Source organism: Rhamphochromis sp. 'chilingali', assembly GCF_963969265.1.
Source record: "Rhamphochromis sp. 'chilingali' genome assembly, chromosome: 1".
Classification (NCBI taxonomy): Eukaryota; Metazoa; Chordata; class Actinopteri; order Cichliformes; family Cichlidae; genus Rhamphochromis; species Rhamphochromis sp. 'chilingali'.
In genome coordinates, this window is record NC_137929.1 from 64,598,220 (window position 1) to 64,625,182 (window position 26,963).

Genomic DNA, 26,963 nt, shown 5'->3' on the forward strand with positions numbered 1-26,963 from the left:
ATTTATACTCTGAGGAAAGAAAGAAAATGAGAAAATGCAAATACTAAATACAGACACAAGAAGATTCAACGATGACGTGACAGTGACGGTGGAACAGGAAGTGATACGAGGCAGAGGGAGTAGAAGGCAAAGTACCGAGAGCTAAAATTTCCACTCACACTAATTAAAACAGTAGATTACAGAACTGACGGTCGTCATTAGAACAACCAAAATGTAAAACCAGATCTCACAGACACAAACTACGACTCAGAATTAGGAACATCCAAAACTGTCACACACCTCTGACCAACAGCACCCGCCTCCTCCTCACTAAGATCACGAAAGCTTCAGAGTGTTTTCTAGAAGCTTATTCAGTTTGTGTGGGATCCTTCAATATGATCCACGGTAAGCGTCAGATTCAGTTACAAACTGTGGCACACAGGGCAGTATCTGAGGCAATCAGCCCCCACACGCACACTACGTGGGTTTATTTGTGATGTGTGTGTGTGTGTGTGTGTGTGTGTGTGTGTGTGTGTGTGTGTGTGTGTGTGTGTGTGTGTGTGTGTGTGTGTGTGTGTGTGTTTGTGTGTGTGTGTGTGTGAGAGGCAAACCACACTCTGTGGGAGTGCAGACTTCACTGTAGCTCAGCTATGTGCAATTTTATGTTAGAGGAAGTTAACTCGTGTGGGTTTTTGTGCAATTCTATGGAGTGATATGGGACGAGAAAGAGGAAACTGAATGCACCAAGTAAGAAAACAATGAACGAATGAACAAAAATATTTTGGAAGGAAGGACAGGAGGAAGGAAGGAAGACAGGAAGGAAGGGAGGAAGGAAGGAAGGAAGGAAGGAAAGAAGAAGATGGATTGCACACAAGGAGCTGTTTAACATTTGCAAACTCACTTGTATCGAGCAAAGGATGATAGTTTTATCCTGTCCAGGTTTGCTCTGTTTATATTCTTCTTCTTCCTCTTTTTTGTTTCCTTGTTTGTTTGTTTTCTCTTTGTTTGGTGGTGGTGGAGGTTTAATTTAGTAATGTAGATTTTTGTTGGAAAGAGGGATCATTAACTAACTTTGTTAAAATAAATACATCGATTGCTAGTGAACGTCAGCTGACAGAAGAACTTTTCATTCTCACTTCAGACGTATTTTGTCAGTTTTTTAAAGACATCTTTTCTCCTTATATGTCTTTTCACTTGGTTCTCACTCATGTACACGGTGTACATCACTTCCTGTTCTGTTTCCTGTTGTAACACACAGTATTGTCTTCTTCTTTTACCGCACCACTGAACAGCTGCCGTTTACGCTGTCAAAGTGAAAATATAAACCGCACATTTGGGTCTCGAACAGAACGTTAGACAGACGAGAGAGCAGCCTCCTGTAAGTCTGCTACCATGTCTGCTGTGTTTTTCAACAACCCCCCCCCCAAGCATTTATACAGGAAGATGAGCTGCTAATAAGAGAAGAAACCACAAAACACTCACTGGTGTTTAGGTGCTCTGTCGCTTTAGAGGCACAGCTGGAGAGCAGTCAACCATTTTAAATGAACAACCCCCCCGAGCCTCATTCCGCCCCAGGTTTTCTAACCATTTTATCCCTGCACGTTCACCACATGTTGTCCAAAGAGAATCACCCTGAAGTCTTTAAATCAAAAGATTTCATTCACGTCATGACAAATTAGTGCTGAATGGTAGAAAACTTCCACTTGGTACTTATTCATTTATTGATCAAACACGAGGCTGATTTTCAGCAGATTAACCTCAAACCAACTGTGAAACAAAGAGGAACACATTTTCTGGCTTGTTGTTCCCAACAGGAGTGCAGAATGAGCGGACAATATAATAAACAATAAAAATGAAGGCAAAGTATTTTTACTGGGCCGATAACCATAAAGGGCTTTGTACACGAGAATGTGTAAAACTGGCTCCAACACGAGGCAGTAGAATATGAGGATCTAGCTTTTTAGACCCTGTTATACATTTTAGTTTTTTAATTTTAGATCTATACTTTGTCAGTGTCAGAGAAAACATGCCTTACACCAGATTTAGCTGCTACCTTATTCCATCTGACGTCCTTGGGTGGGTACACACTTTGCATAAGACATATAATTTCCTCATCATTTCAGAGTTCTGTCTGGGCGCCTCCTCTCTTTTGTAAAGGCCTGAACCAGGCATTTACAAGACATCCTAATTATTAATTTCCTTTGCTTATCCTGCTTTGTGTCCTCTTAATGTTTACCCCTGAACAGCTTCATTATGAAACTTTACTTTTGTCGAGCTCAGCAGCATCCAGCAACTAAAAGGTCTATCTGAAGAACCTGACAGCTGCACTTCTCTGCATCACCCACTATGTCAGCAAGTCATTTATTTTTCCAAAGCTCTGCTGCAGCTTTGGTGCTTCTGCCCTGCCCCTCATTATGCATGCATGCTTCTCTTAATGGAGTACATCACTTCCAACAGGTATAAAACCTTTAATGTTTTCATGTGGCAGCTCAAGGTAATATTAAGACAGCTTTAATTTGCTGCTGATCAAACCATGAACTTCTCTATTTACCACAAATCACTCTACACCAGTTACACCATCATCTCCCTGTCGTTCTTCATATCGTCCGTCTTCTTCTACTACAGGAACTCCCACGGAGTGTTACTGTCACAGCAGAGGCTGCTGGCCTCCTATGGCTCTGAGAAGATTTTGAAGTCTGACCACTATGGTGGTAGTTTCCAATGTCTATCTGGCCTTTTTGTTTAGCTTTTCCTTTGTAATGCTTTTTGGACCCAATGGAGGCTGGGGATTTTCTCTATGAGGACAAGGGGCAGCTCAAACTAGTTAACGGTATATAAAACTTTAACATTTTATAAAATGCCCACATTTCCAGTTTCTGCAGAGCTCACTGATCAATAAGGGGCTGAAATGAACACTATCACACTCCCACACAAACAACATGAGGGTTTCTGTTGCTAGCTTTCAGCTATTAGCACAACATCTTATTTAACATGAATAAACTGAACTAGCCTGTGATCAAATTTATACAAAAGCATGATATCTGAATTTTGATGTCTGAAAAAATATATTAACATTTACACCTATCAAGATGAACTTTTCACCAGGAACTGTTACATGACATAATACAAATGAAAACATAGATAATGTCTTAATTCTTTTGATTATAAGAAAAATTCAATTTCTCTATTTTTCAATTTTAATTTTTTCTCTACTGTCATAACTACAGATGTTTGATTTCATAAATAAAGATGAAGAGAAAAGTTGATAAGACAGCAATTCTTCCAGAAAGAAGAACACTACTGCATCACTACTTGGTACGGCAATAGCACCGCCTACAACCGCAAAACTCTCCAGAGAGTGGTGCGCTGAAAGGATCACTGGAGGAGAGCTTCCTTCCAGGAAATCTACAGGAAGCGGTGCCTGAGGATAGCGGGGAGGATCATCAAGGACTCCAGTCACAAACTGTTCAGACTACTTTTGTCAGGCAGAGGTTCTGCAGTATCCGGTCCTGAACCAGCAGACTGAGAGACAGCTTTTTCCATCAGGCCATCAGACTGCTGAACACTTCACAAACACATCACTGTCACTTATTCTTATGGTTCTTGTATTTTGCACACCACGTTTGGCTTGTGAAGCTTGCACACAATGTGACAATAACAGTGATTTGATTTGAAAGAAGGAATGTCCAAACTTCAAATGGCAAAGGAGTGAATAATAAGCATGGGAGACCAACCCAAAAGTGTCCGGAGTGACACTGTGACCTGTGGCAGAGACTGGCGTAGTTTAACATAAACTTGTATTGTTAATGAACACTCAGGATCCGTGACACTGGTTTTTCTGGTCTTATTTGTGAAGAGAACATGCAACGTACATTGGCTGCAGGTACTGTCTCCTGCTAGCTGTAGTGATAAGGACACTAAAACCAAAGAACAATAAGTCAGTGGTAACAAACAGGAAACAAGTGTAGTGTAGCAAGATGTCTAGCAGTTGTGTTTCCTGATTTACACTGACACCATTCCATCTTAGAAGAACCAAAGCAACTATTCGTCCACACAGAAAGCTGCAGAAACAGAGGTGAGTCCCGTTAGTTTCTCACCCTCACATTTATTTTTTACTCCTACTGATAAAGGCATGAATGAATAAGACCATTTTTAAATTACTCCCAATTTAGGAAACAAAAATACTAAAATGTAACTTCCGACAAATTCAAAAAGCTTATCTGATTATACGTTTATAAATCTGTTACTGACTAAGCCAAGTACAATGATGAAAAATCTTTACCGCACCATTATATTCAGTCATATCATTCAAATAAGAGCTCTTTTCTTACAAATACTGCATGTGCATTTATCCGAGTAGTTAACCAACCTTTTCACCACAGACACTGTAAGAGAGTGTGCTTGTGTCTATGAAGAAAACACAACCTGTATCAGCTGCAGGTACTGCCTCATGAAAGCTGTAGTGATACGGACACTAGCAAAAAGTGAAAACAGTGAAATATCAGTCAGCAAAGATAAAGAGATAAAAGCGGCCTGTGGCAACTTTGTGATTGAACGTGATGATCGCTTGTTTTTTAGCAGCGTGATTGCAAACTATTTATAGCAGCTTTAATCACATGATGGGTCTGCATTTTCTGTGTACCCCTTTCAGTCACAGCAAACAGGAAATAAGTCAGAGCTCAAAGAAGAAGTGCAGCAACCACGTGTTTTCTTATCTGTAGTGACATTATTACATCCGAGAACAACCAAAGTAACTTTTCCTGCTTACAGACGACCTCTAACCCGAGGAGAGTCCTGTTTGTTTCTCATTCTCAAATCTGCTGTATTTCTACTAATAGAAAACAAAATAAATAAGAAGATTTGGAATCAGTCATTACATAGGGAACAAAAATACTTAGCTGTCTTTTCTACTGTTCAGAAGGCTAATCTGTCTACACCCTGGATGTCTTCGTGCCAGCTGCACTGATGAAAAACGTTATGCCTAAACGCGCGGTTAATAATGGACAAACTGTGATTGGTACATCATTATAGCCAGTGCTAGATATTCAATAATCCCACTTCATTTTTCTGCTGTGACAGTGTGAGGTTATCTGAGTAGTAAAGCTTTAAGCTTTGCTTTTAACAGTGCAGGTGCAGTACTATCAACAACTTCAGGGTTGTTCATTAAAGATAGCTGAAAAGTGAATATTTGGTATTTCCCATGGAGATCACAAAAGCAAAGAGCGACTGCTGTGGTTTAATTTAAGAACTTTTTTGACTTGCTTTCTGAATTACTTGGATCTGGGATAACACAGAAATACTCAACATCCACTATTCTCTTTATTTATTTTTTGACCATCAACATAAATATTTTGATGTAACTTGTGTTTACACTTCCTTGTAAAATCTCCAAGGTTTTCTCACTTTTCAATGTAAAGAATGGAGATTTAACCCAGTGTGGAAGTTTTTTTGTAAGTAGCAAGTGCTCAACTCTCATTGGATGAAAAAAGGCGGTCCTACATATTTGTTCAAATGAAAAGACTTTTGCTGGTCGTAAGTGACTCTAAGGTTTCTCACAGTAGTACTGGAGTCTAAAGAAGAAGACTGAAATTGTGATTAATAGACAGAGTGGGTTTACAGCCAGCACACCCTGTGATTTAATAGCTGACAGAACCACTTCTAGCAGCAATAATTTGAAGCAAGCATTTCTGTAGGATTATATGAGTCTTGCATTACTATAGAGAAATGATTGTACTTGGTAATGGGTACGAGATGTTAGTGCTGATATTTGTTTGTTTTTTACTAACTGTGCTGCTGTAGATTATGGGCACACATTTACACTTTAGTCTCACCTGTTCAAAGGATGCTGGCCGACACCATTTATACACAAATCTCGATAAAAACCATGTGTGTAAATCAACCTTTTCTCTCCATCATAGCAGCCAGCTCTCTGTAGTAATGCCCCCATATTTAATGTCTGTACTCTCACCTCCTCACTCCTGCCTTTCCTTCTCTCCTGCTGCCTCCTAACATATGTCCTCCCTGCTTTTCCTTTGTCTTTGCCCCACAGTTTCCACCAAGCACCCTGTTGGTCAACAGCACTGGAGGCAGTGGTTGACCAAATTGTATTAAAAGACTGCTGCCACTATTGAGATGTTTAATTACATTTGATTGATGTTGTTTTCTTTCCACAAATAGAGTTTGCATAACAGATGATGTCACTAGCAATTTCCTATACAGTATTTGCATTTGCGTTAATTTTGTCTTTAAGGCTTGTTCATCATGTAAAAAACAAATATAACTGTTGTGCATTGAATTGAATTTAGGTAAACTGTCAGTAAACTCCACCAGAAGGGAAAGTGCTGTTTAAAAAGACAAATATGGTGGATTTTAGCACTTATCAGAATTTAATAACATTGGTTTAACTCTGATTTAACAAAACAAACTAAGAAATTATGAAGTATTTTAATGAAGATGGTGTATTTAAGACTCCTATTTAATCTTAATCTTTTTATCTATCTATTGTTTTACTGTACACCGAGGGCCATGGGAGCATTGCAATTTCAAATTCCTGTGTATGACTGTAAATATGGTCTTTGACAATAAAGCTAACTTTGAATTTGTATTTATTTTTACCTTCAGAAACATGGCCGACTCAAACAACATCACTTCAAACCAGACCTGTGTTATGATCGATACATCAGTCAGCACTTTCTTTATACTGGTCTACAGCATGGTCTTTCTGGTAAGTTTCAAATCTTCAGACTATGCTCTGTTAGAAATGGGTTTAAGGATCACAGTGCATGTACCAAGGTAATGTTTCTTCCATTGTCTATGTCCTGCTTAGGTGGGTTTACTTCTCAATTGCTTCATCATGAAGTTATACTTTCAACAGCAAGCATCTAGTAGCTTAATGGTCTACCTGAAGAACCTGACAGCTGCTGACTTCCTGCTCTGCCTCTTTCTACCGCTCCGTATCGTCCACTATGCCAGGAATTCTGTTCCCATTCAGAGACTCTACTGCACCTTTGGAGCTTCTGCCATCTTCCTTAACATGTACGCCAGCATCATATTCATGGGGTACATCGCTGTTAACAGGTAAGGATTTCCGAATGCAGTTGATGTCAATTTCAAAACTATATTAATGGGTCGACTACAAATCCTGCACTCCTGAATAGAGAATGGTGGTGTCTTTTAGTCTCAATGACTTTTGTAGATTTAGCAGAACTATTACTGCTTAGTGAAGTACTGCTTCCTTTCTCTTCTTTCCTCAGGTATCTGAAGATTGTCCATCCTTATAGGACTCACTTCCTCCAAACAATACAAGCAGCCCGCAAGATTTCCCTAATCACCTGGTTGATTCTGCTGGCTCCCACAGTTATCTACAACATCCTGCTTTTGATCACTCAGCCACATGTATCTGCAGGTCCTGGTTGCTGCAGTGCCTTCTTTAGTGAATTCGGCAGTGTGCTCCACAAAACACTCCATGCTGGCTGCATTAGCATCTTCCTGTTGGTCTTCATATCCCTGGTCTTCTTCTACATCTCCCGCAGGGTGTTGCTGGTACAGCAGAGGCAGCTGGCCTCCTCTGGCTGCGAGAAGCTCCTGAAGTCTCGCAGGAACATGTTAGTGCTGGTCAGCATCTTCTGTATTTGTTTTGTTCCCCATCACCTGGTTCGCCTTCCTTTTACTTTTCTATGCAGCAAGGGCTTTGTTGGTCAGGTGTTATACTACTTGAAGGAGGTGGCTACCTTAGTGTCAGTTTTCAACATCTGCGTGGATCCTGTTGTTTACTTTTTTCTCTGTAAGGCTTTTCGGGCCCAGTTGAGCCAGAAGACAGCATCGCTGAGAGCACATGTCAATATTCAACAATCAAAGGAGGAGAATGAAAACACTGAGCAACAGCTTAGCATCCTCCAATCAACAGCAACGAGTCAAACCAGTGAGCTGTGAGGAAAAGTTCAACATTTTTCAAAATTAAAACAGACACCTACACAGACATCATTGATGTTTATATTTCTATCTTATGGCTATTAGTACAATGGCTGTTTTAGCTAGAATAAATTACATGGGTGTTTTCATCCTGTCCACATGTGCAGTATTGAAAAAATATCTCTGTCCGCAAGTAAATGCAAAAAACGAAGTCAAACGCTGTTAAGAACATGCCAAATCATTTTTTTTTGTGTCCTGTTTGGATCTTTTGCCATCAGAATTGTTGTCTTAAGGCCAAGAAAGATGCGAAGTGGATTTATTTATTTTCATCATGGCCTTGCCATATTGGTCCATTTGATTGACCTTTATTATAATTATGTATTTATTTTACAAATGGGACAGACATGACTGGGGGATAGGACAGAGAGAAAGAATGAAAGAAAGAGAGGGAGAGAAAGAAAACCAGAGGGAAGAAGAGACGGTGAGAAAGGGGGGAGGAAAGAAAGAAAAACAAACAAAACACCTGGATCACCTGTATGGAGAAAAAAAACAGAAGAAAGAAGAAGAAGAAAGCAAAACCAAAAAAAGAGCAACATAATAAAAACAGCACCATCACAATAAACTAGCTAGCAGTAGATAACAGTAGATACTAAATACTAAACGATATTGTGCAGCACGCAAGATAGACAGCGCACAATGTGCTTTGAGGCAGCAGCCAACAAAGGTGTAGTCCGCGTCTGTGAACACCCGTGTGTACACCTGTGTGCATACCTGTGTGGATCAGCATGCTTGTATTCCAAAGGTTTCTCCATGTAACGATCTGCTAGGGAGTGTGGGGAGCCACAGCCCCGTCCTCCAGGGCATGAAGCAGGTATGGAGGAGATCCAGGCCCCAGATATCTAGAGGCCCCAGAGTACGAGGACCGAGGAGGACCACCAAAAGGGGGGGAACCGTGCCACCCTCCTGGGAAGAGCTGAGTAGAGCCCCAAACGAGAGGTCACCCAGCATCTACGGAGCAGAGGCCAGAGGGGGTTGCAGTGGCGTGCCCGCGGGTTCTGCCGGCAGCCAGCTGTGCCAGAGAGGACTGAGCTTCAGGCCCAGAGGCCAGAGGACTGTTAAATTTCAGACACTTTGATAAGTCTTCACATATCTCACGCCAAAACTTTTGAACTGGTGGACGGAACCAAAGAGCGTGGATGTGAATTGTCCGGTGTATTTGCTGTGCAATGTGAGCAGTTGTTGGAAGGCGTATAGCCCATCTTGGACATCCTATGACCAGTATAGTGCACGCTATGTAATATTTTGCATTGTATTAATTGCAAACTGGGATTTCTGATCCACTGAAAGGTTTTTAAGTATATCTGAGACCAAAGGTTTGGGTCTAAGCTGATCGATAAATCTGCTTCCCATTTTGCAATAGGAAGGGATATTGATTCATCCATTTTAGAACGTGTTCTGTATATTTTAGGCAATAATTTGGGGGGTTTTAGACTAAAAAATTGTACCACACTTGGTGGTGTTTGTAATTCAGCTTCACTGGGATTGAATTTCTTTTTTTACTATGGATTTAATTTGTTGATATTCCAAAAATCGTTTCTTGTTGATCCCGTATTGTGTAACTAGTCTGTCAAACAAAATAAAGTCTGTTCCTTCCAATATATGTTCCAAGTATTTAATTCCTTTGCAACTCCAATCTGGAAAGTTTATCATATTATTGTTTTGTAATATGTCAGGGTTGTTCCAGATAGGTGTACGTTTGCATGTCATTTTTAGAAACTCCCACCATGCTGTCAGAGAAGAGCTGCTATTGATGCTTTTAAAACATTCATGTCATTTGATGTTTGAGCTGATAAATGGTAGGTCTGAAATTTCTATGTTATTACATAGTGCCTGTTCTACATCTATCCAAGGTTCATCTAAGAGGGTGTGTTTAAACAATCTGGAGATGAACTGAAGCCTGTTGGCTAAAAACTAGTGATTAAAGTTAGGCAGATCTAATCGTCCTATATCCTTGGTCTTTTGTAATGTTTTTAAGCTGATATGTGGGGGTTTATCTTTCCAAAGGAATTTAGAAATATACGAGTCTAACATACGAGTTGTATGAAGTACAGTTATACAGAAATGTGAACTATGCAAGTTATAAACAGTTGTAGGATTAAAAATTATCGTATGTACAGAATGATTATTTACACAGAGCTATACGGTAGTGCAGTTAAGATAAGTGAGATATGTGGATAATTCCTACAGAGGCTGTATAAAGTGCCAGTGGTTGTGAGTGGTGGTTCAGTCCATGTTATTATTGTGTGTTTGAGGGTACAGTTGTCCATTGTGGGTGTGTGTATGTTCAGTCCATTAGTTAACGTGGGTCAGATGTCAGGAGGCAGAGTTCAGGAGTCTGACAGCTGTGGGGAAGAAGCTGTTCCGGTACCTGGTGGTCTTAGTCCGGAGGCTCCTGTAGCGCCTCCCAGAGGGCAGGAGGGTGAAGAGTCCATGTGATGGGTGACTGGGGTCTTTGATGATTTTCCCAGCCCTTTTCAGACACCGCTTCCTGTAGATGTCCTTTATGGCAGGAAGTGGTGCTCCGGCGATGCGCTGGGCAGTTTTCACGACCCTCTGCAACGCCTTCCGGTCCGAGGCAGAGCAGTTCCCGTACCAGACTGTTATACAGTTGGTCAGGATGCTCTCGATGGTGCAGCGATAGAAGTTCACCAGGATGTCTGAGGACAGGTGGTTCTTCCTCAGAGTCCTCAAGAAGAAGAGGCGCTGGTGAGCCTTCTTGACCAGCTTGGAGCAGTTGGTCGTCCAGATGAGATCCTAGGAGATGTGGACTCCCAGGAACTTGAAGCTGCTCACACGCTCCACAGCCGTCCCCTTAATGTGGATGAGTGGATGTGGGTCAGTATTCCTCCTGTAGTCCACGATGAGCTCCTTGGTCTTCTCGGTGTTAAGCAGCAGGTTGTTTCTGTCGCACCACTCAGCCAGACGATCCACCTCCTCCCTGTAGGCGGCCTCATAATTGTCACTGATGAGGCCAATCACCGTGGTGTCATCTGCAAACTTAATGATGGTGTTGGAACCATCAGCAGGTCTGCAGTCGTGGGTGAAGAGGGAGTAGAGGAAAGGGCTCATCACACAGCCTTGTGGTACACCGGTGTTCATTGTGATGGTAGATGAGCAGCGGTTATCCAGCCGGACATGTTGGGGGCGGTTGGTCAGGAAGTCCAATATGCACAGTCCAATATGCACTGTTGTAAATTTTGACTAGCAGTTAGTGGGGATAGGTTAATTGATTAATCTAAATTGCCCATAGGTGTGAATCTGTGTGTGAATGTGAGCGCGAATGGTTGTCTATGTCTCTATGTGTTAGCCCTTCGACAGGCTGGCGACCTGTCCAGGGTGTACCCCGCCTCTCGCCCTATGACATCTGGGATAAGCTCCAGCGCCCCCCGCGACCCTGAAAAGCAGAAGCAGAAGTGAATGGATGGATGGATGGATGGATGTTTTAAATTACTTTTATTTATTTTTTTTAATTCAGTTCAGTATTATTTCTATAGTGCCAAATCATAAGCTTGAAGGGGCTTTGTATTCCAGGGCAAAGGCCCAACAAAAATAGAGAAAAAACCCCAAGGCTAATTTACACCATTTACCACCATTGAGGCCTGCTCTCATAAAGTGTCATAGGTTTTACTCTGTCTGTAAAGCTGGTTTTCAGAAATATAAGATTTTAGAGTACCATCTTTAGCCAGTATAGTGTGACGTCACCAGGTTGGTTGGTTGGGGCATATAGACTTCGCTAACATAAAGTAATGTAACTAATGACAGAACCAATAACTCACTAGAAAACAAGGACGCTGAAACTAAAAATGAGTCTGAGAGGTTGGTTTTTGTTCTGTCCCTGAGTGCAACAATGAGCTTTATGTTAATCAAGAAATCAAGAATAAGGTGTCTACTTTAACTGTCTGTTTCAGTGGTTCTTATTGTTTGTCTATTGCATATCAGTCTTTCCTTTGCACATGATATAATTAGTTGCCTAACATAAACTAGTGTAAGTCTGTTAGCCACAACCAACCAGCCTGGTGACATCACATTCTGTACTGGCACTAGATGGTACTAAACATGTTTTAAAAAATTAAAGTTTTAACATGTATTTTTAAAATCCAACTTTACACACAGAGTTAAACAGATGATAATTTTTGGAGTTAACCTTTAAATGTGTAGTGTTCACTGATTTTATCTTTGTTTTTTTGTGAACAGTATTTCCGGGTTGGTTTGCTGATTTGTCTGCTGGTTCACGCCTTACATTCAGAGTGTGCGATGTTGTCACATTCTTAGAATATTATGGGCTTGACCTTTGAACTGTTCCCTGTTTGGGCAGAACATGGTGGAAGTGCAGACGACAGCACTGTGAGTTGCAACAGAAAAGCAACAGGAAGTGATACAACACGCCTTAATGCATACATTACAGCACCCAGTGAGTGAAGTGGAGAGACACGAGACTCCGCAGAAACAAAAGATATAAACCTTACTTCTGTAGTGCTCAGTGCCATTATCATCACCATCACCATTATCTGACAGTGGGGATGGAGGTTGTATTTATTTTAACTGTGTGATAGCTAGCCAATATTACTTGGTTTTCAATTTTCCAACTGATGAGGGGAATGAGGAAGGCCTGCAATGTTATTATAGGTGTCAGTAAAATAATACATTTTGGCAAACCTGAGAAATCTGCAAAGTGGCCACTCTGTGTGTGTGGCAGTGTGTTTGTATTGAGTTCAGCCTCGTATTGACCTTTGAGCTCAGCAGAAGCCCTGGTGTAATGGCCCTGGCAGTATTTCGGTCATAAATCCTATAAATATGAATTATGACCACTAAATCCATATGTCTGGACTGTAGTTTACATGTGTGTTCTGTACCTTTAAGAGTCCTTTTTCTGATTAAGTGGGCTGTTTGGGGTTGGCTTGAACATGGCATCTGCTGATTGGACCCCACTGCCAACTTAGCCACCTCAGAAACTCTGGCAGCATCAAGCAGCAGCAGGCCCGTCTTCCACCGCCACACGTTTATATATAGTATTGGAAAATAGCTCTGCTTATTGTTCAGGTAGCACTTTTTTGGAATAGATTTTTTGTTTGTTATTTTGAACTTGGTTCACCCTGGGGTTTTGGTTCAGTTTTGGTACGTTCGCAGTAGCAATACACTTCACCTTTATCTGTGAATTGGCTACTAGGTGTGTGGCTTTGGGAACCAGGGCGGGGAAACACTTTTTTAAATGGGATCTATGACACTGGTTTCACTGAATTCATCTGCGGCGAGAACACAAAACCTCAATAGCCTAAAGGTACTGTCCTAATCTACCAGTTAAGGCCACCAGCAAAAAACTTAACTAGAGAAAAATCTGTAGTTATAGTCTCTGACTATCACCTGCTAAACTATTTCTTTTGAAGATTGGCCTGTTGTTTCATCTCTAGTGTAGTTGTTGTCACTTTCATCTTCACCAAAGCAGGTGAAATGAATTCACAACTTACTTGGAGAGACTGATACCCTTGATGTGACTTTGTGTTGCACTGTGATACACATACTGATGATAAGTGTATAAACAGTACTTTGTTTTAAATCATCATTTAAAAACTGCGTTTTATATCTATTCGAGTTATCTGTGTCAAATATTAAAATTGTGTTGATGATGCGAAACACTTAAGCGTGAAAATATATTTAAAAAAATTAAAAAGACATTACAAAGGAGGCACAGAATGATTCCCAGCATTGTATATGGCCTGTTTATCACAACTAATCATAAATGAAGTGTCAGCTTTCTGTGCAGCAATTTCAGTGGTTTCAAACAGGAAACACGTCAGAGATCAGGGTAGAGCTGCAGTTACTGTGTGTTTTCTGATTTACAATGATACCATTAAACCACGAAGACATATTGACTGAAGTAGCGTTTCGTGCTGACAGAAAACTGCAGAGGGATACATCAAATACAGGTGAGTCCCGCTGGTTTCTCAGACTCACATTTATTTGTACTTCTGCTGATTAAAAAAACAAAAAAACTGAAAAATGATTATCTTTAACATGTGGAGCAAAAACAGTCAATGATCAGCACCCACAACTAACATCCGTGTTCAAGAGACCAATCTGATCTCATGATTCTAAATTTGACTAAGGCCTGGGCCAAAACTACCAATAGTTAACCATGATCCAGATCTGGACTCAGACCTATCTTTAGAATAAGTCTGAGGCCATTTCTAGTTAACTCTGCACAGCTTTTCTCATATTTACGGTAGGATTATTTTTAATCTATGCAGCCTATTTTGTTTGTCTTTATGGAAGTCAATGTACGTACACAGGAAACTCACAAATTAGTCGTGTGCATTGTAACTGATACCACATGATGTTACTCAGCAATTAAATAACCTATTCAGAGCATGGGTGAAAACACAACTCTGCAAGGAGATGAGATGTAGAAATTCAGATCAAAGTTCAAGTAGTAAGTCTGGCAAATCATGAGAGATAACGGTTAAAGATGAGATTGTTTCAATGTTAAATAGAGGGAAGAAGGATGCCATGCAGTAATTAACACTGTCATCTCGCTGCAAGATGGTCCTGGGTTTGAATCAAATCTGGGGCCTTTTTTTGTCCAGTTTCCTGGTGTTTGTTTCTCTGGTTACTCTGGCTTCATACCACAGTCTAAAGACTGAGGTTAGATTAACCACTGATTCTACATTGACCGTGAGAGTAGAGAGAGTTCACCACCTTGGCCTTCCTTGTTGTAGTAGACCTCAGTCTCTATTGATCTTGTGCTTAAGGCTCATTCCTGAGCTGGCACGTGCTTTCTTTCAGCCCAGCTTTCTCCAGCCATTAGTAAGATTTCTCAGTGTGAGTCATGTCTTTTGTCTGCTGGCAGTACATGCCATGCAAAGACCTGTCTTTCCATGGCGATTTTTCTTCTTGCTCCTCTTCTTTCTTGAGTTTCTGCTGCCTGACATTCACTGAGCACATGGTCAGTAGTGGCCATCTTCCTAATATACCACATATCTGTTGTTTCATCCAATTTTAGTCATATATAGCAACAAATCACAAGAACAGTTTCCTTAGCTTTATATCTTCAGGTACAATTATACAGAGAAACCACCAATAATCGTGTGCCCCCTTTGCGTAAGCACTTTGGCGACAGTTGGAAGGAAAAACTCCCTTTTAACAGGACTTCCTTTTAACTCAGCAGAACCAGGCTGTATGATTCAGTAGCTTTTAGAATCACTTTTAGCAGTAATGTGAAGTAATGGGTTTCTGCATGGCTTTGTCAGACTCTCACATTGTTGTGGAGCTCTATTGGCCTTCTTTACATGCTTCTTTGAGGTTTGCCGTCTCTCAATCATTCTGATGTTGATTTGCTGCTGTGCTTAGGATCTTTGTCCTATTGACGGTCTCACATTTGACTCCACTGTATAATACTTTGGTATGCAGAGGAGTTTATGGTCGACTCTGTGACTTTAAGGTGCCCAGGTCCCGTGGCTGCAAATCAAACCCTAATCATCACCCCTCCACCACTGTTCTAATAGTTAATGATACCTTTCGCTGAAATGCTGGGAATGCCAAACATGGTGCTGCCAAATATCTGCACTTCTGGCTGCTCTGTACAGAAGTCTTGTGGTTTGTTTAGAAGTAACTTCCCAAGCCTAAGCCATGTTGCCATATTCTTTGTGAGGAGAAGAGGCTTTCTCCTGGCAGCACTTTCAAACAAACCATAGTTGTTCGGTCTTCTTTAGATTGTTTGTCACGAACTTTAACATTTATCATGTTCACAGTGGCCTGTGGAGTCTGAGATATATCTCTTGGGATTTTTTCATAGTTTTTCTGAACATTGCACCATCTGACCTTAGGGTGAACTTACTTAGTTTGACCATCATCACATGGTGGCATGGTGGTTTGCACTGTTGCCGCACAGCACGATGGTCCTGAGTTCAATTCTACCATCAGGCCGGGGTCTTTCTGTGTGGAGTTTGCATGTTCTCCCCGTGTTCACGTGGGTTCCCTCCGGTACTCTGGCTTCCTCCCACTGTCCAAAGACATGCAGCTTGTGGGGATAGGTTAATTGATTAATCCAAATTGCCCATAGGTGTGAATGCGGGAGTGAATGTGAGTGTGAATGGTTGTCTGTCCCTATGTGTTAGCCCTGCGACAGACTGGTGACCTGTCCAGGGTGTACCCCGCCTCTCGCCCTATGACAGCTGGGATAGGCTCCAGCGCCCCCACGACCCTGAAAAGGATAAGCAAATGGATGGATGGTTTCACTTTGAGTTACCACATCAAACAAAGACACCATGAAGATAATTTCAAAGATTAAAATAGCAATTATATTGTTGCAAAATGATGTATATGTGAGGTGGATTTTTGTTTCCGCTCCAGAAACATCACTGACCAAAATACCATGACTTCACCTTCCAATGAGACCTGTGAGGTTAAGGATATTTCAGCCAAACCTTTCTTTATACTGGTCCACAGTTTGGTCTTCCTGGTAAGTTTCAAATCATCAAATTGTGCTCTGTCAGAAATTGGTTTGAGGTTCCCAGTGCATGTACCAAAGTCCTGTTCTCTCCATCCTTTCTGTGTTTCTTTAGGTAGGTTTACCTCTCAATGGCTTCATCATGAAGTTCTACTGTTGTCGAGGTCGAAAGCAGGCGTCCAGCAGCTTGAAAGTCTTCCTGAAGAACCTGACAGCTGCTGACTTCCTATTCTGCCTCTGTCTGCCACTCCGCATCACTTACTATGCCAGAAGCTCTGGAATAATCCCGAGTCTCTACTGCAGCTTTGGAGCTTCTGCCTTTTTCCTCAACATGTATGCCAGCATCATATTTATGGGGTACATCGCTGCCAACAGGTAAAAAAAAAAACCTTTATAGTGTTGTTAAGTACAACACTGGGTGTTACATCAGTAAATGTAGCTTGCCATCACCAGTGTGTGAATGTGTGTGTGAATGGGTGGATGACTGGATATGTAAAGCGCTTTGGGGTCCTTAGGGACTAGTAAAGCGCTATACAAATACAGGCCATTTACCATTTACCATTTAAATCCTGCAGTCCTAATTAAAGCATGAATGCATTTTTTAACTTAATGATTTTGGCAGCACTGTGGCTGATTAGTGAATTTGTCTATTGCCTGCTTTTGCTTCTCTCTTCAGGTATCTGAAGATCGTCCATCCATCAGGAACTCGCGTCCTGCAGACAGTACGAACTGCCCACATCATCTCTGCGGTCACCTGGGTTTTTCTTCTGGCTACAGCAATTTCTTACAGCAATCTGTATTTGATGACTCAGGAATCTCTGACCTCTAACTCCAGCCGCTGTGATCCCCTCTTTAGTGAATCAGTCAAGTTGTTCTTTAAAATCATCCAGGTTCTGTCTGCCATCATCTTCCTCTTAGTCTTCATATCCCTGGTCTTCTTCTACTACAGCACCTCCCGCAGGGTGTTGCAGGCACAGCAGAGGCAGCTGGCCTCCTCTGAGAAGCTCTTGAAGTCTCGTAGAAACATGTTGCTGCTTGTCAGCATCTTCTGTGTTTGCTTTGTCCCCTATCACCTGGTTCGACTTCCCTTTACTTTTCTGTCGGGAAACTGCACAGTAGGTCCAGTGTTGTACTACCTGAAGGAGGTGTCCACCATGGTCTCAGTTTTCAACATCTGCCTGGACCCTGTTGTTTACTTTTACCTCTGTAAGGCTTTTCGGGCCAGGGTGAGAAAGTTGTCCAGGAGAGCCAACATTCAACAAATGAGTGAGGGGAGTGAGAGCAGCAAGGAGCAGTTTGGCATCGTTACATCAACAGCAACGTCTCAAACCAATGAACTGTAGGAAAACTTCCATATTTTATGTACAGCCTTGTTTTGTGTGTGTGTGTGTGTTTCTTTCTTTCTCTTTTTTTGTCACGTGAGTTCTGTGCAATCATGCTTATCCACCCCAAATCTTTACAAATAATATAGTTTCTGCTAAGCTTATTTAAACATATCATGAAGAACTTTTTACCTTTCTGCAATATTTTTTTTTATTATTTTATTCATAACAAAAATTAAAGCATAGTAGTAGTATCTATTTATTGTCATTGTCAAGAACAATGAAATTGCATTTGGGGCTTCCATACAACCCAAAAAAAAGAAGAAAATAATAAATACCCCTTAAAACCCAAGTGTACATATTTAACCCAGTGTGACTCCAATGCAATAAGACAATCCTTAGCAATAATGTTCGTAGAAATTCAGACAAAGACCTGAGAAACATGACAAAATACAACAATGCAACCCATTCAATATTATTGTACTGTGAGATATGATATCAGATATGATAGTTATCTATTTAAGAAAGAGGGGGGGGGGGGGGGGGGGGCAGGAGGGGGAAGAGAATAAAGATATGATGCACCAATGCAGACCAGTTCATTGCTATTAAGAAGTTGGATATGGTTATTGTCCGTGAGAGGGGGGCAGAGAGTTCAGGAGCCTCACAGCCTGTGGATACAGGCTGTTGGCCAGTCTGGATGTTCTGGCCTGTATAGACCTGTACCTTCTCCCTGAGGGCAGCAGATGGAAAAGGTGGCGCGCAGGGTGATGTTGGTCCCACAGGATACTGTGCACCCTCCTCAGACAGCGAGTGGGGAAGATATTACTGATCTCTGGCAGACTTGTTCCAATAATTCTGCCAGCTTCTTTCACCACCTGCTGGAGTGCTTGCTGATCGGCCTTGGTGCAGCTGGGGAACCATACTAGAAATCCATACGTCAGAACGCTGCTGATGGCACAGTTGTAGAAGTTCAACATCAGAGATCTGGGAATGTGTGCGCTCCGCAGTCTCCTCAGGTAGTAGAGGCGCAGTAGATAATTGGTGTTGCTTAAAAAAAAAGAAATCTCAGATTTTTTTTCTACTTGGCTGTTTTCCAGAAATGTTTCATTTCATTTTGATGTGTATTGTAGGAAATACACTGAATAAAGCGACAATGTTTTGAGGTTGGCATGTGCACATCATCATGATTTATATTCGTGAGCACATTCAGTCACATCATGATTCAAATATACTTTATAAATAGCATTGTTGTACTGACTTCTTTTTTGACTCATGAATCAGTTGTTCCACACCGTTTTAGTCAAAAGGACCTATATGCATCTATAGGGTCATATACGGTAGCTCTAATTCATAATTCATGGATGAATATTGGTTCAAGGTACAAGCACGATTATGGCGTCAGCTTTCCCCCCTTTACTGTGTTTGTCAACTTCATTCGCACTGAAGCCAGAACACGAACTGACCCTAGCTTCAGCGTCCACAGCCCTAACCAACCCATAACATCAGAACGAAGACACATGCACGAAAGGTTCTCCAAAGGACCCATATCTGTTCACAAAACTCAAGTACAGGACAAGGCAGATGCAGAAAAGTCTAAGTATGCTGTGAATCCAAATAAACAGTGCCCAATTCACAGCAAGCCTCATCCTCTGAAAAGGTGCAGAGGGTTCAGAGAGAAACCCTTGGAAGAGCGCAAACAGATCCTCAAAAAATTAAACGTCTGCTTTCGCTGCTGCTCATCTACTGACCATTTAGCCAAGAACTGTGAATCAGAAACCACGTGCACTGAGTGTGACAGCAAAAATCACATTTCTGCCCTCCACCCAGGTCCAGCACCATGGGAGTCTAAATCGCCCCCTTCCCCACAGCAAGGCGGGGAGAGAGACAAAGCAGACACCCAAGAAGTCACGTCTCGGTGTACTGAGGTGTGTGGGGAAGGAGTGAGCGCCAGAGAATGTTCAAAAATCACACTAGTGAATGTATACCCTGCTGGACACAGAGATCAAACAAAGAAAATGTATGCAATCTTGGACGATCAGAGCAATCGATCGCTGGCACGTTCCCAGTTCTTTGATGTTTTTCAGGTCCAAGGAGAGAGTCGCCCGTACATGTTAAAGACGTGTGCCGGACTCACAGGAGTATCAGGGAGAAGTGCTTCTGGCTTTATAGTAGAGTCAGTGAATGGAAAGGCAAGTCTTCCTCTGCCAACACTCCTCGAATGTAACGAAATTCCAGATAACCGCTCTGAGATACCAACTCCAGAAGCTGCCCAACACCACGCCCATCTACGACAGATTGCCAACTTGATCCCGCCATTAGACCCAAATGCTGACATACTACTACTGCTGGGACGAGACATGCTTCGAGTCCACAAAGTCCGGGAGCAGATAAACGGCCCAGATGACGCCCCATTTGCTCAGAGACTCGACATGGGTTGGGTCGTGGTAGGTGACATCTGTCTCGATGGAGTGCACAGACCCCCACACGTGAACAGCTATAAGACTTTCATACTGGAGAATGGCCGTGCAAGCCATTTTCAGCCATGCAACGGTCAAATAACTGTTAAAGAGACATTTACCAAAGCTCCTGAGCGCAGTCACAGCCTCCCAAGCCTTCCTGTGTCAGGATGTAATGTGGACAACAGACAACTAGCCTACGATCGCCTTATGTCACTCCGGCGCACTCTTGAAAAACGACCTGAAATGAAAACACACTTTCTGGAGTTTATGGAGAACATGCTTACCAGAGGACATGCTGAAGTGGCACCAGCTCTCAGTCAGAACCAGGAATGCTGGTACCTCCCTTTGTTTGGGGTTTACCATCCAAAGAAACCCGCCAAAATTAGGGTCGTGTTCGACTCAAGCGCCCCACATGAAGGAGTCTCTCTCAACGACGTGTTGCTAACAGGCCCCGACCTCAACAACAGTCTTGTTGGGGTGCTCATAAGATTCAGAAAGGAGCAGGTGGCCATAACGGCGGACATTGAACATATGTTCCACTGTTTTGTTGTCAAAGAGAGCCACAGAGACTTTCTCCGCTTCTTGTGGTACAAAGATAACGACATGTCATCTGAAGTTATAGAGTATCGCATGCGAGTGCACATTTTTGGGAACAGTCCCTCCCCCTCTGTCGCCATATATGGGTTGAAGAAAGCAGCAGCGACTGGTGAGCTAGATTTTGGGATTGAGGTGCGGACATTCATTGAGCGAGATTTCTATGTCGATGACGCTCTCAAGTCATTTCCTACTGAAGAAAAGGCCATACAAGTTCTCCAACAAGCTCAACGGGCTCTTGCTTCTTCAAACCTCAGACTACACAAAGTAATCTCCAACCGCCCTACAGTCCTAGAAGCTTTCCCACCAGAGGACAGGGCAAAAAACATTGGAAACTTAGACCTGTGTGCTCAAGACTCGCCAGTGCAACGCAGTTTGGGGCTGCTGTGGAATGTTGACACAGACACCTTCACATTCAAAGTTGACAATGAGCAAAAGGCCTTCACACATAGAGGTGTCCTCTCTACTGTCAACAGTCTCTACGACCCTCTGGGGTTTCTCGCTCCAATCACAATTCAAGGCAGACTGATTCTTAGAGAACTTACCAGCTTGACGGACGACTGGGATGCAGCACTCCCAGACAACATGAAGGCAGAGTGGAGCAATTGGAAGGACTCACTTCAAGATTTAGAAGATCTCCAAATACCACGCCCCTACACTTCTCTCTCTACATCTGGCGCCCAAACCAAAACACTTTGTGTATTCGCTGATGCATCCGTGAAAGCCATTGCAGCTGTCGCTTACATCAAACTGTCTACTTCGAACAAAACAGAAATCGGCTTTGTGTTTGGAAAAACAAAGCTAGCTCCTCAAGCCGGCCTCACAATTCCAAGACTAGAGTTATGTGCTGCAGTGCTTGCAGTTGAAGTTGCGGAGCTGATAGTAGCAGAAATAGACATCATGTTTGACGACATTGAGTACTACACTGACAGTAAAGTCGTGCTAGGCTACATCCACAATCAGTCACGAAGGTTTTATGTGTACGTGCATAACAGGGTCCAACGCATCCTCCAATCAACATGCTCCAACCAGTGGAGGCACGTTCCATCCGAACTCAACCCAGCAGATCATGGGTCCCGCTCCGTTGCAGCAGCGCAACTGAGCAGCACAACATGGTTTAAAGGGCCAGCCTTTCTCCTCAAACCGTCCGCACAGTCGCAATCTCCAGTCACGTTTGACCTTGTGGATCCCACTCTTGATACAGAAATACGTCCGCTGGTGACAACAAATCTGACACAAATTGCAAGGTCAACAGTAAGTTCATCCCATCTTGAGAGGTTTTCCAACTACAGTCCTCTCCTCAGAGCAGTTGCCCGCTTGACCCACATTGCTCGTTCCTTTGGTCGATCCAACCAAGCATCCAGCTGTCGTGGTTGGCATCTCTGTCAACCCACAGTGGAAGAATTGGAAAATGCGAAGGTCTGTATCATAAAGAGCGTTCAGAGTGAGTGCTACGAAAAGGAAATAAAGTGTATTCAGGAAGGGATCCCTATTCCCCCCTCAAGCAGTCTTTGGAAACTGCATCCTATTCTAGATAGCAATGGACTCTTAAGAGTTGGAGGCCGAATCATACAATCTGAACTGGGTATCGACACCACTCACCCTCTCATCATCCCTGCCCGACACCACTTGGGAACGCTCTTAATACGGCACTATCACGAGACTGTGAAACACCAAGGAAGACATTTCACGGAAGGTGCCATTAGAGCTGCAGGATTCTGGATGGTAGGAGCCAAAAGGGCTATCAGCACAGTGCTTTTTAAGTGTGTCACATGCAAGAAATTGAGAGGAAAAGCGGAATGTCAGCAAATGGGAAACTTACCATCTGAACGAATGCAAGTTGCACCCCCCTTCACATATGTGGGTGTAGACGTGTTCGGGCCATGGGACATTGTAACCCGGCGCACGAGAGGAGGACAAGCTAGCTCTAAAAGGTGGGCCGTGATGTTCTCATGTCTGTCAACAAGAGCAGTCCATATCGAGTTGATCGAATCAATGAGCACAGACAGCTTTATAAATGCTTTAAGGCGACTTTTTGCAATCAGAGGCCCAGCAAGACAACTAAGATCGGATTGCGGTACGAACTTTATCGGCGCCTCTCGGGAACTGAAAATGGACGGATCGAACATGTCAGTCAAGGATGTCGAAGGCTACTTAAGCAAACAAAACTGTTCATGGATCTTCAACCCACCTCATGCATCCCATATGGGCGGTGCCTGGGAGCGGATGATTGGGATTGCGAGGCGTATCCTCGACTCTATGTTACAGGACTGCAAAAGAACACTACTAAAACATGAACTGTTGTCAACATTCATGGCAGAAGTCTGTGCCATCATGAATGCTCGCCCCCTGATTCCTGTGTCCACCGATCCTGAGTCACCCCTCATCCTCACGCCGTCGATGCTGCTCACGATGAAACCAGACTCAGCAGCGCCACCCCCTGGTGACTTTGGAAAGGGGATATTTCTGAAAGAACAATGGAGAAGAGTACAAGGTCTCGCTGACATGTTCTGGTCCAAATGGAGACGGGAATACCTTCATACTCTTCAGTTGCGACACAAATGGCAGGACAAGAAACAAAGTCTCAAGGAAGGAGACATCGTTCTGCTCAAAGACATTCAGGTGAAGAGGGGCGATTGGCCCATGTGTATCATAACCAAGACTTTCCCAGGGAACGATGGACTTGTCCGGAAAGTCGAAGTAACTACTTCGCACTCAGGCGATAAGAAGACTTTCTGTCGTCCTGTAACAGAAGTGGTTTTGCTGCTGTCCCCCGAAAAGTTTAGTGACTGACAGTTTAATGTGGGATTGTTATAATCCCAGGCGGGGAGTGTTATGTTACTGCTTAGTTAATTTCATGTTTTAAATGTTAGTAAGTGCGCCGCCCTGCGGTCCCTTTAAGTCGATATTTTGTGACAGTAGAAGAAGAGTTAGACAGGAAGTTCATGTTTGCTTGCGATGCTGCTTCAAGATGGCTGCTCCACATTCGTGTCCTTCTTTGGGTGTTTGTTAAAGCATTGTCTGTAAGTACTCAATGGTAAAGCAACGAGGCATTCAAAGTGCTGTCTTTATGTGTGATGGACCACAGTTAGCAAGTTTTCTATGTGCTATTCATATGTAAATGAGATCGCCAGTTCATATGCTAATTAACGGTGCTAATCGTCATGTTAGCTCTTCGAATGCATTGTTAGATCATTGGCACATGTTGTTGTTAACAGTACAGATTATTAATGTACATTTCCACATATGTTTTATTGTTACAGTTTCACAAAATGAAAGAACCAGTAAACTTCTCAAGATCTCATCTATTGTCTGGAGTTCCTGGGTTCATGTTTAGCTGTGTGGATAGCTAGTCAGACTTCTAGCGATGTCCTTCATGTTGTTCCAGATGTTGAAGGTCAGGTTGCCCAGGTGTTTGGCCTGGTCTATCAGAGCTCCTGAGGGCAGCTGTGGATCATCCAGCAGGGGGCAGCGCTGGACTCTTTCCACTGCAGCCTTGTAGTTGTGCAGGAATGAGACGTCTTCAGCTCTCAGCTCCTCCTCTGTGGCTCTGACTGTGTCTGAAAGAGCTGCTGTCTCTCTGCTCAGAGCCTCCATCTTCTCCTTCATCATCCCACTCTTCTGCTCCTCTTCCTCCCTCAGTGCAGCCAGCCTGGCCTCCTCTTCCTCTGCTAGAAACTGGTGAAGCTTCTTAAACTGCTCCTTAATCTGCCTCTCTGTGTGTCGGGCCTGGACCTTAATGTGTTCTGCTGTTTGATCAAACTTCACTTGAACTTCTTCACAAACCTTTAACTTCTTCTTTAAGGGCTCCAGAGTTTCCTGAAGTTCCTTCTTGTGTTGTTGTGCAGCTTCATCGATGGGTCTGAATCTGTGATTGGTGTGTTTTTCTGAGCCACAGCAGACGACACACACTGGCTGCTGATGGTCCAGACAGAAGAGTTTGAGTTTCTCAGAGTGCAGACTGCAGAGAGCCTCTGAAGCTCTCTGATCTCTCTCCTGTAAGAACGACTCACACAGGTTCTTTAAAGCCAGGTTTAAAGGTGGATCATACACTGATATTTCCTTACAAATTGGACACTCGTGTATTAGTCTCTCTCTCCACCATCTCTTCAGACAATCTTTACAGAAGCTGTGGCTACATGACAGAAGAACAGGATCTCTGAAGACCTCCTGACAGACCGGACAGCAGAGATCCTCCTCTGATCTGGAAGCCATTGAGTCTGTGAGTGAAGCTGAAAACAGCAGACAGGAAGTACAGTCAGTCCTGGCTCCCCTCCCTCCTCTACCACCTTCACTGAAACTTCCTTTGAGTCGTGTTTTTGCTCAAACTCACATTCAGTGTGTGGAGCGTCAGCAGCTTGAAGCAGCAGTGTTGGAGTTTTCCACTTTTCTCTCCTGTAGCTGGACTCACTCAGAGGAAGCTGCTAGTTTGGTCTGAGCTCAGTCTGATCGTCTGTGCGTCTCTCTGCACTGAAGAAGAAAAATAATCTGTTTCCTTGTTTGTCTCAGGTAAGTGATGTGAGGGGCGGAACTTCATTCACCTTCACTTTACAAAGGCTGTTGCTTCACCCATAAACGAGGGTGTGTTTAATTCCAGAGTTAAGTCGTTTAGGTGCCACCAATTGTAAAACAGGTCACAGCATTAAGCTCAGAAAATAAAGTGTGACTCAGCATTGCAGCTGTCTGTCAGCTTTTATTCCAGACTTTGTTCTGGTTATTTGTCAGGTTCCCAACAGTGGGAGTGTAGTCACACAAACACAGGTGGTGTTAAGGTGGATTCACTTTGTTACAGACAGTGGTGTTATTTCCTGTAACTAAGGGTTGGTCAGATGGGAGGTGTTTGATAAATTTATGTGAAATGACCTGTACTTAGAAAATGTCAAGTGATGTGAGCGGCTCAGAAACAGGATTACAAATGGGTGCAGTAGATCGAATAGCCGATATTTCCAGTCCTGGATCAGTAGACTTTGTTTGAAATCAGATCTGATTTATTGAAATATTAAGAAAACATTACAGTTTCAGATACACAGATATTTACAATCAATCTGATTCTGTCCACTCAGATGATGATAATGCCATGATAATGCCATGTCTCCTCATTTGCACCCCGAGCTAACAGGTAAGTTATGACCAGAGGTGGGTCGAGTATCCAAAAATTCACACAATATTATTTAACCTCCTAAGACCCGAACTCTTTCATGGCATGCATTTTTAATTTTTCTTTGCTATTTGCGTTGATTGGGACCTAAAGAATGTAAAAACAAATAATTACCTGTTTTGTTTTGACCTAATTTTTGTTTTTGAGAAAACGAGACCCACATGAGGGCATTTGTTTCAAATTTTGATAGAACAGTGGCAGCATAATGTCCTCATAAGTGGATATCAGGCCCTTGTAGAGAAAAATTAAGTATTTTGGTCTAGACGTCCCAAAATGTGATGTCCACATATGTGGACACCAGGTCCTAGGAGGTTAAAAACAAGTTTCATCAACTTACATCTTTATGGAGTGGAAACATTGCAGATTTCTTTCTCTCCTTGCTCTTTATGAATGCACACAACAGGGAGCTCCAATGAGTCTGGTTGGGTCGAAGAAACTGCAACTTGCACTCACGTTCCACTCTTTCATAAGCCATGATTGACCTACTGGTTTTATTCCACAGAGCTTGACATTTTGCAAAAGCAGACCAAGACAGCCTCTTGTATTGAACATTGGTAGCTTCTGCAGCAGTGGCATCAACTATTGATATAAGCAGAAGCTTCTCAAACGTTGCTTGCGTTACCCGCCTTGAGCCAGTGAAAGAATCTGCATTCTTCATAGGTGGCTCTGTAGAAGAGGACGACTTTCGTTTTCTGTGGCTTTCCATTAATTCTGTATACATCTTCATTTTGTTGGTATGTGATAGACTGAGTTGAAAACAGGAGGAGTCACAGGAATGATTTGAAAAATAGGGTTGCCATTTAACCCAAAAATTATGTTTACAAAAGTAATAAATATTGAGCTAATGAAAGAGGTCAATGAAACAAAACTAAACTCAGGCAAAGACTGCAACCTTAGCAAACCAAGCAACAGCCCAAACAAACATAACTGACTTAAACATGAAATGACACACAGAGGTATATATAATGGCTGATCAGACCACTATGACACAAGAGGGGTAACTAAACAAAACAAAATTGTAAACAACAAACAATGCA

General features: G+C 42.6%; 4 protein-coding genes across 4 annotated transcripts in view; 3 read left to right on the forward strand and 1 right to left on the reverse strand.

The window, feature by feature from the left end:
- LOC308411170 (P2Y purinoceptor 14-like) overlaps window positions 1-26,963 on the forward strand; it is a 164,037-nt gene that overhangs the window by 32,340 nt on the left and 104,734 nt on the right. The gene's annotated exons all lie outside the window — the stretch shown is intronic.
- On the forward strand, window positions 3,942-7,911 carry LOC308411192 (P2Y purinoceptor 14-like; the record flags this gene model as incomplete). Its single annotated transcript, XM_080904997.1, has 4 exons — window positions 3,942-4,054; window positions 6,601-6,703; window positions 6,806-7,056; window positions 7,233-7,911. The coding sequence occupies exons 2-4, from the start codon at window positions 6,605-6,607 to the stop codon at window positions 7,909-7,911; spliced, it is 1,029 nt and encodes a 342-aa protein (XP_080761123.1). The 5' UTR covers window positions 3,942-4,054; window positions 6,601-6,604.
- On the forward strand, window positions 16,319-17,736 carry LOC308411213 (P2Y purinoceptor 14-like; the record flags this gene model as incomplete). Its single annotated transcript, XM_080905054.1, has 3 exons — window positions 16,319-16,405; window positions 16,509-16,768; window positions 17,070-17,736. 3 exons carry the CDS (start codon window positions 16,319-16,321, stop codon window positions 17,734-17,736), a joined length of 1,014 nt encoding a protein of 337 aa, XP_080761180.1.
- On the reverse strand, window positions 24,102-24,983 carry LOC308409576 (E3 ubiquitin-protein ligase TRIM35-like; the record flags this gene model as incomplete). The annotated part of the gene is made up of 1 exon (XM_080902421.1): window positions 24,102-24,983. One exon carries the CDS (start codon window positions 24,981-24,983, stop codon window positions 24,102-24,104), a length of 882 nt encoding a protein of 293 aa, XP_080758547.1.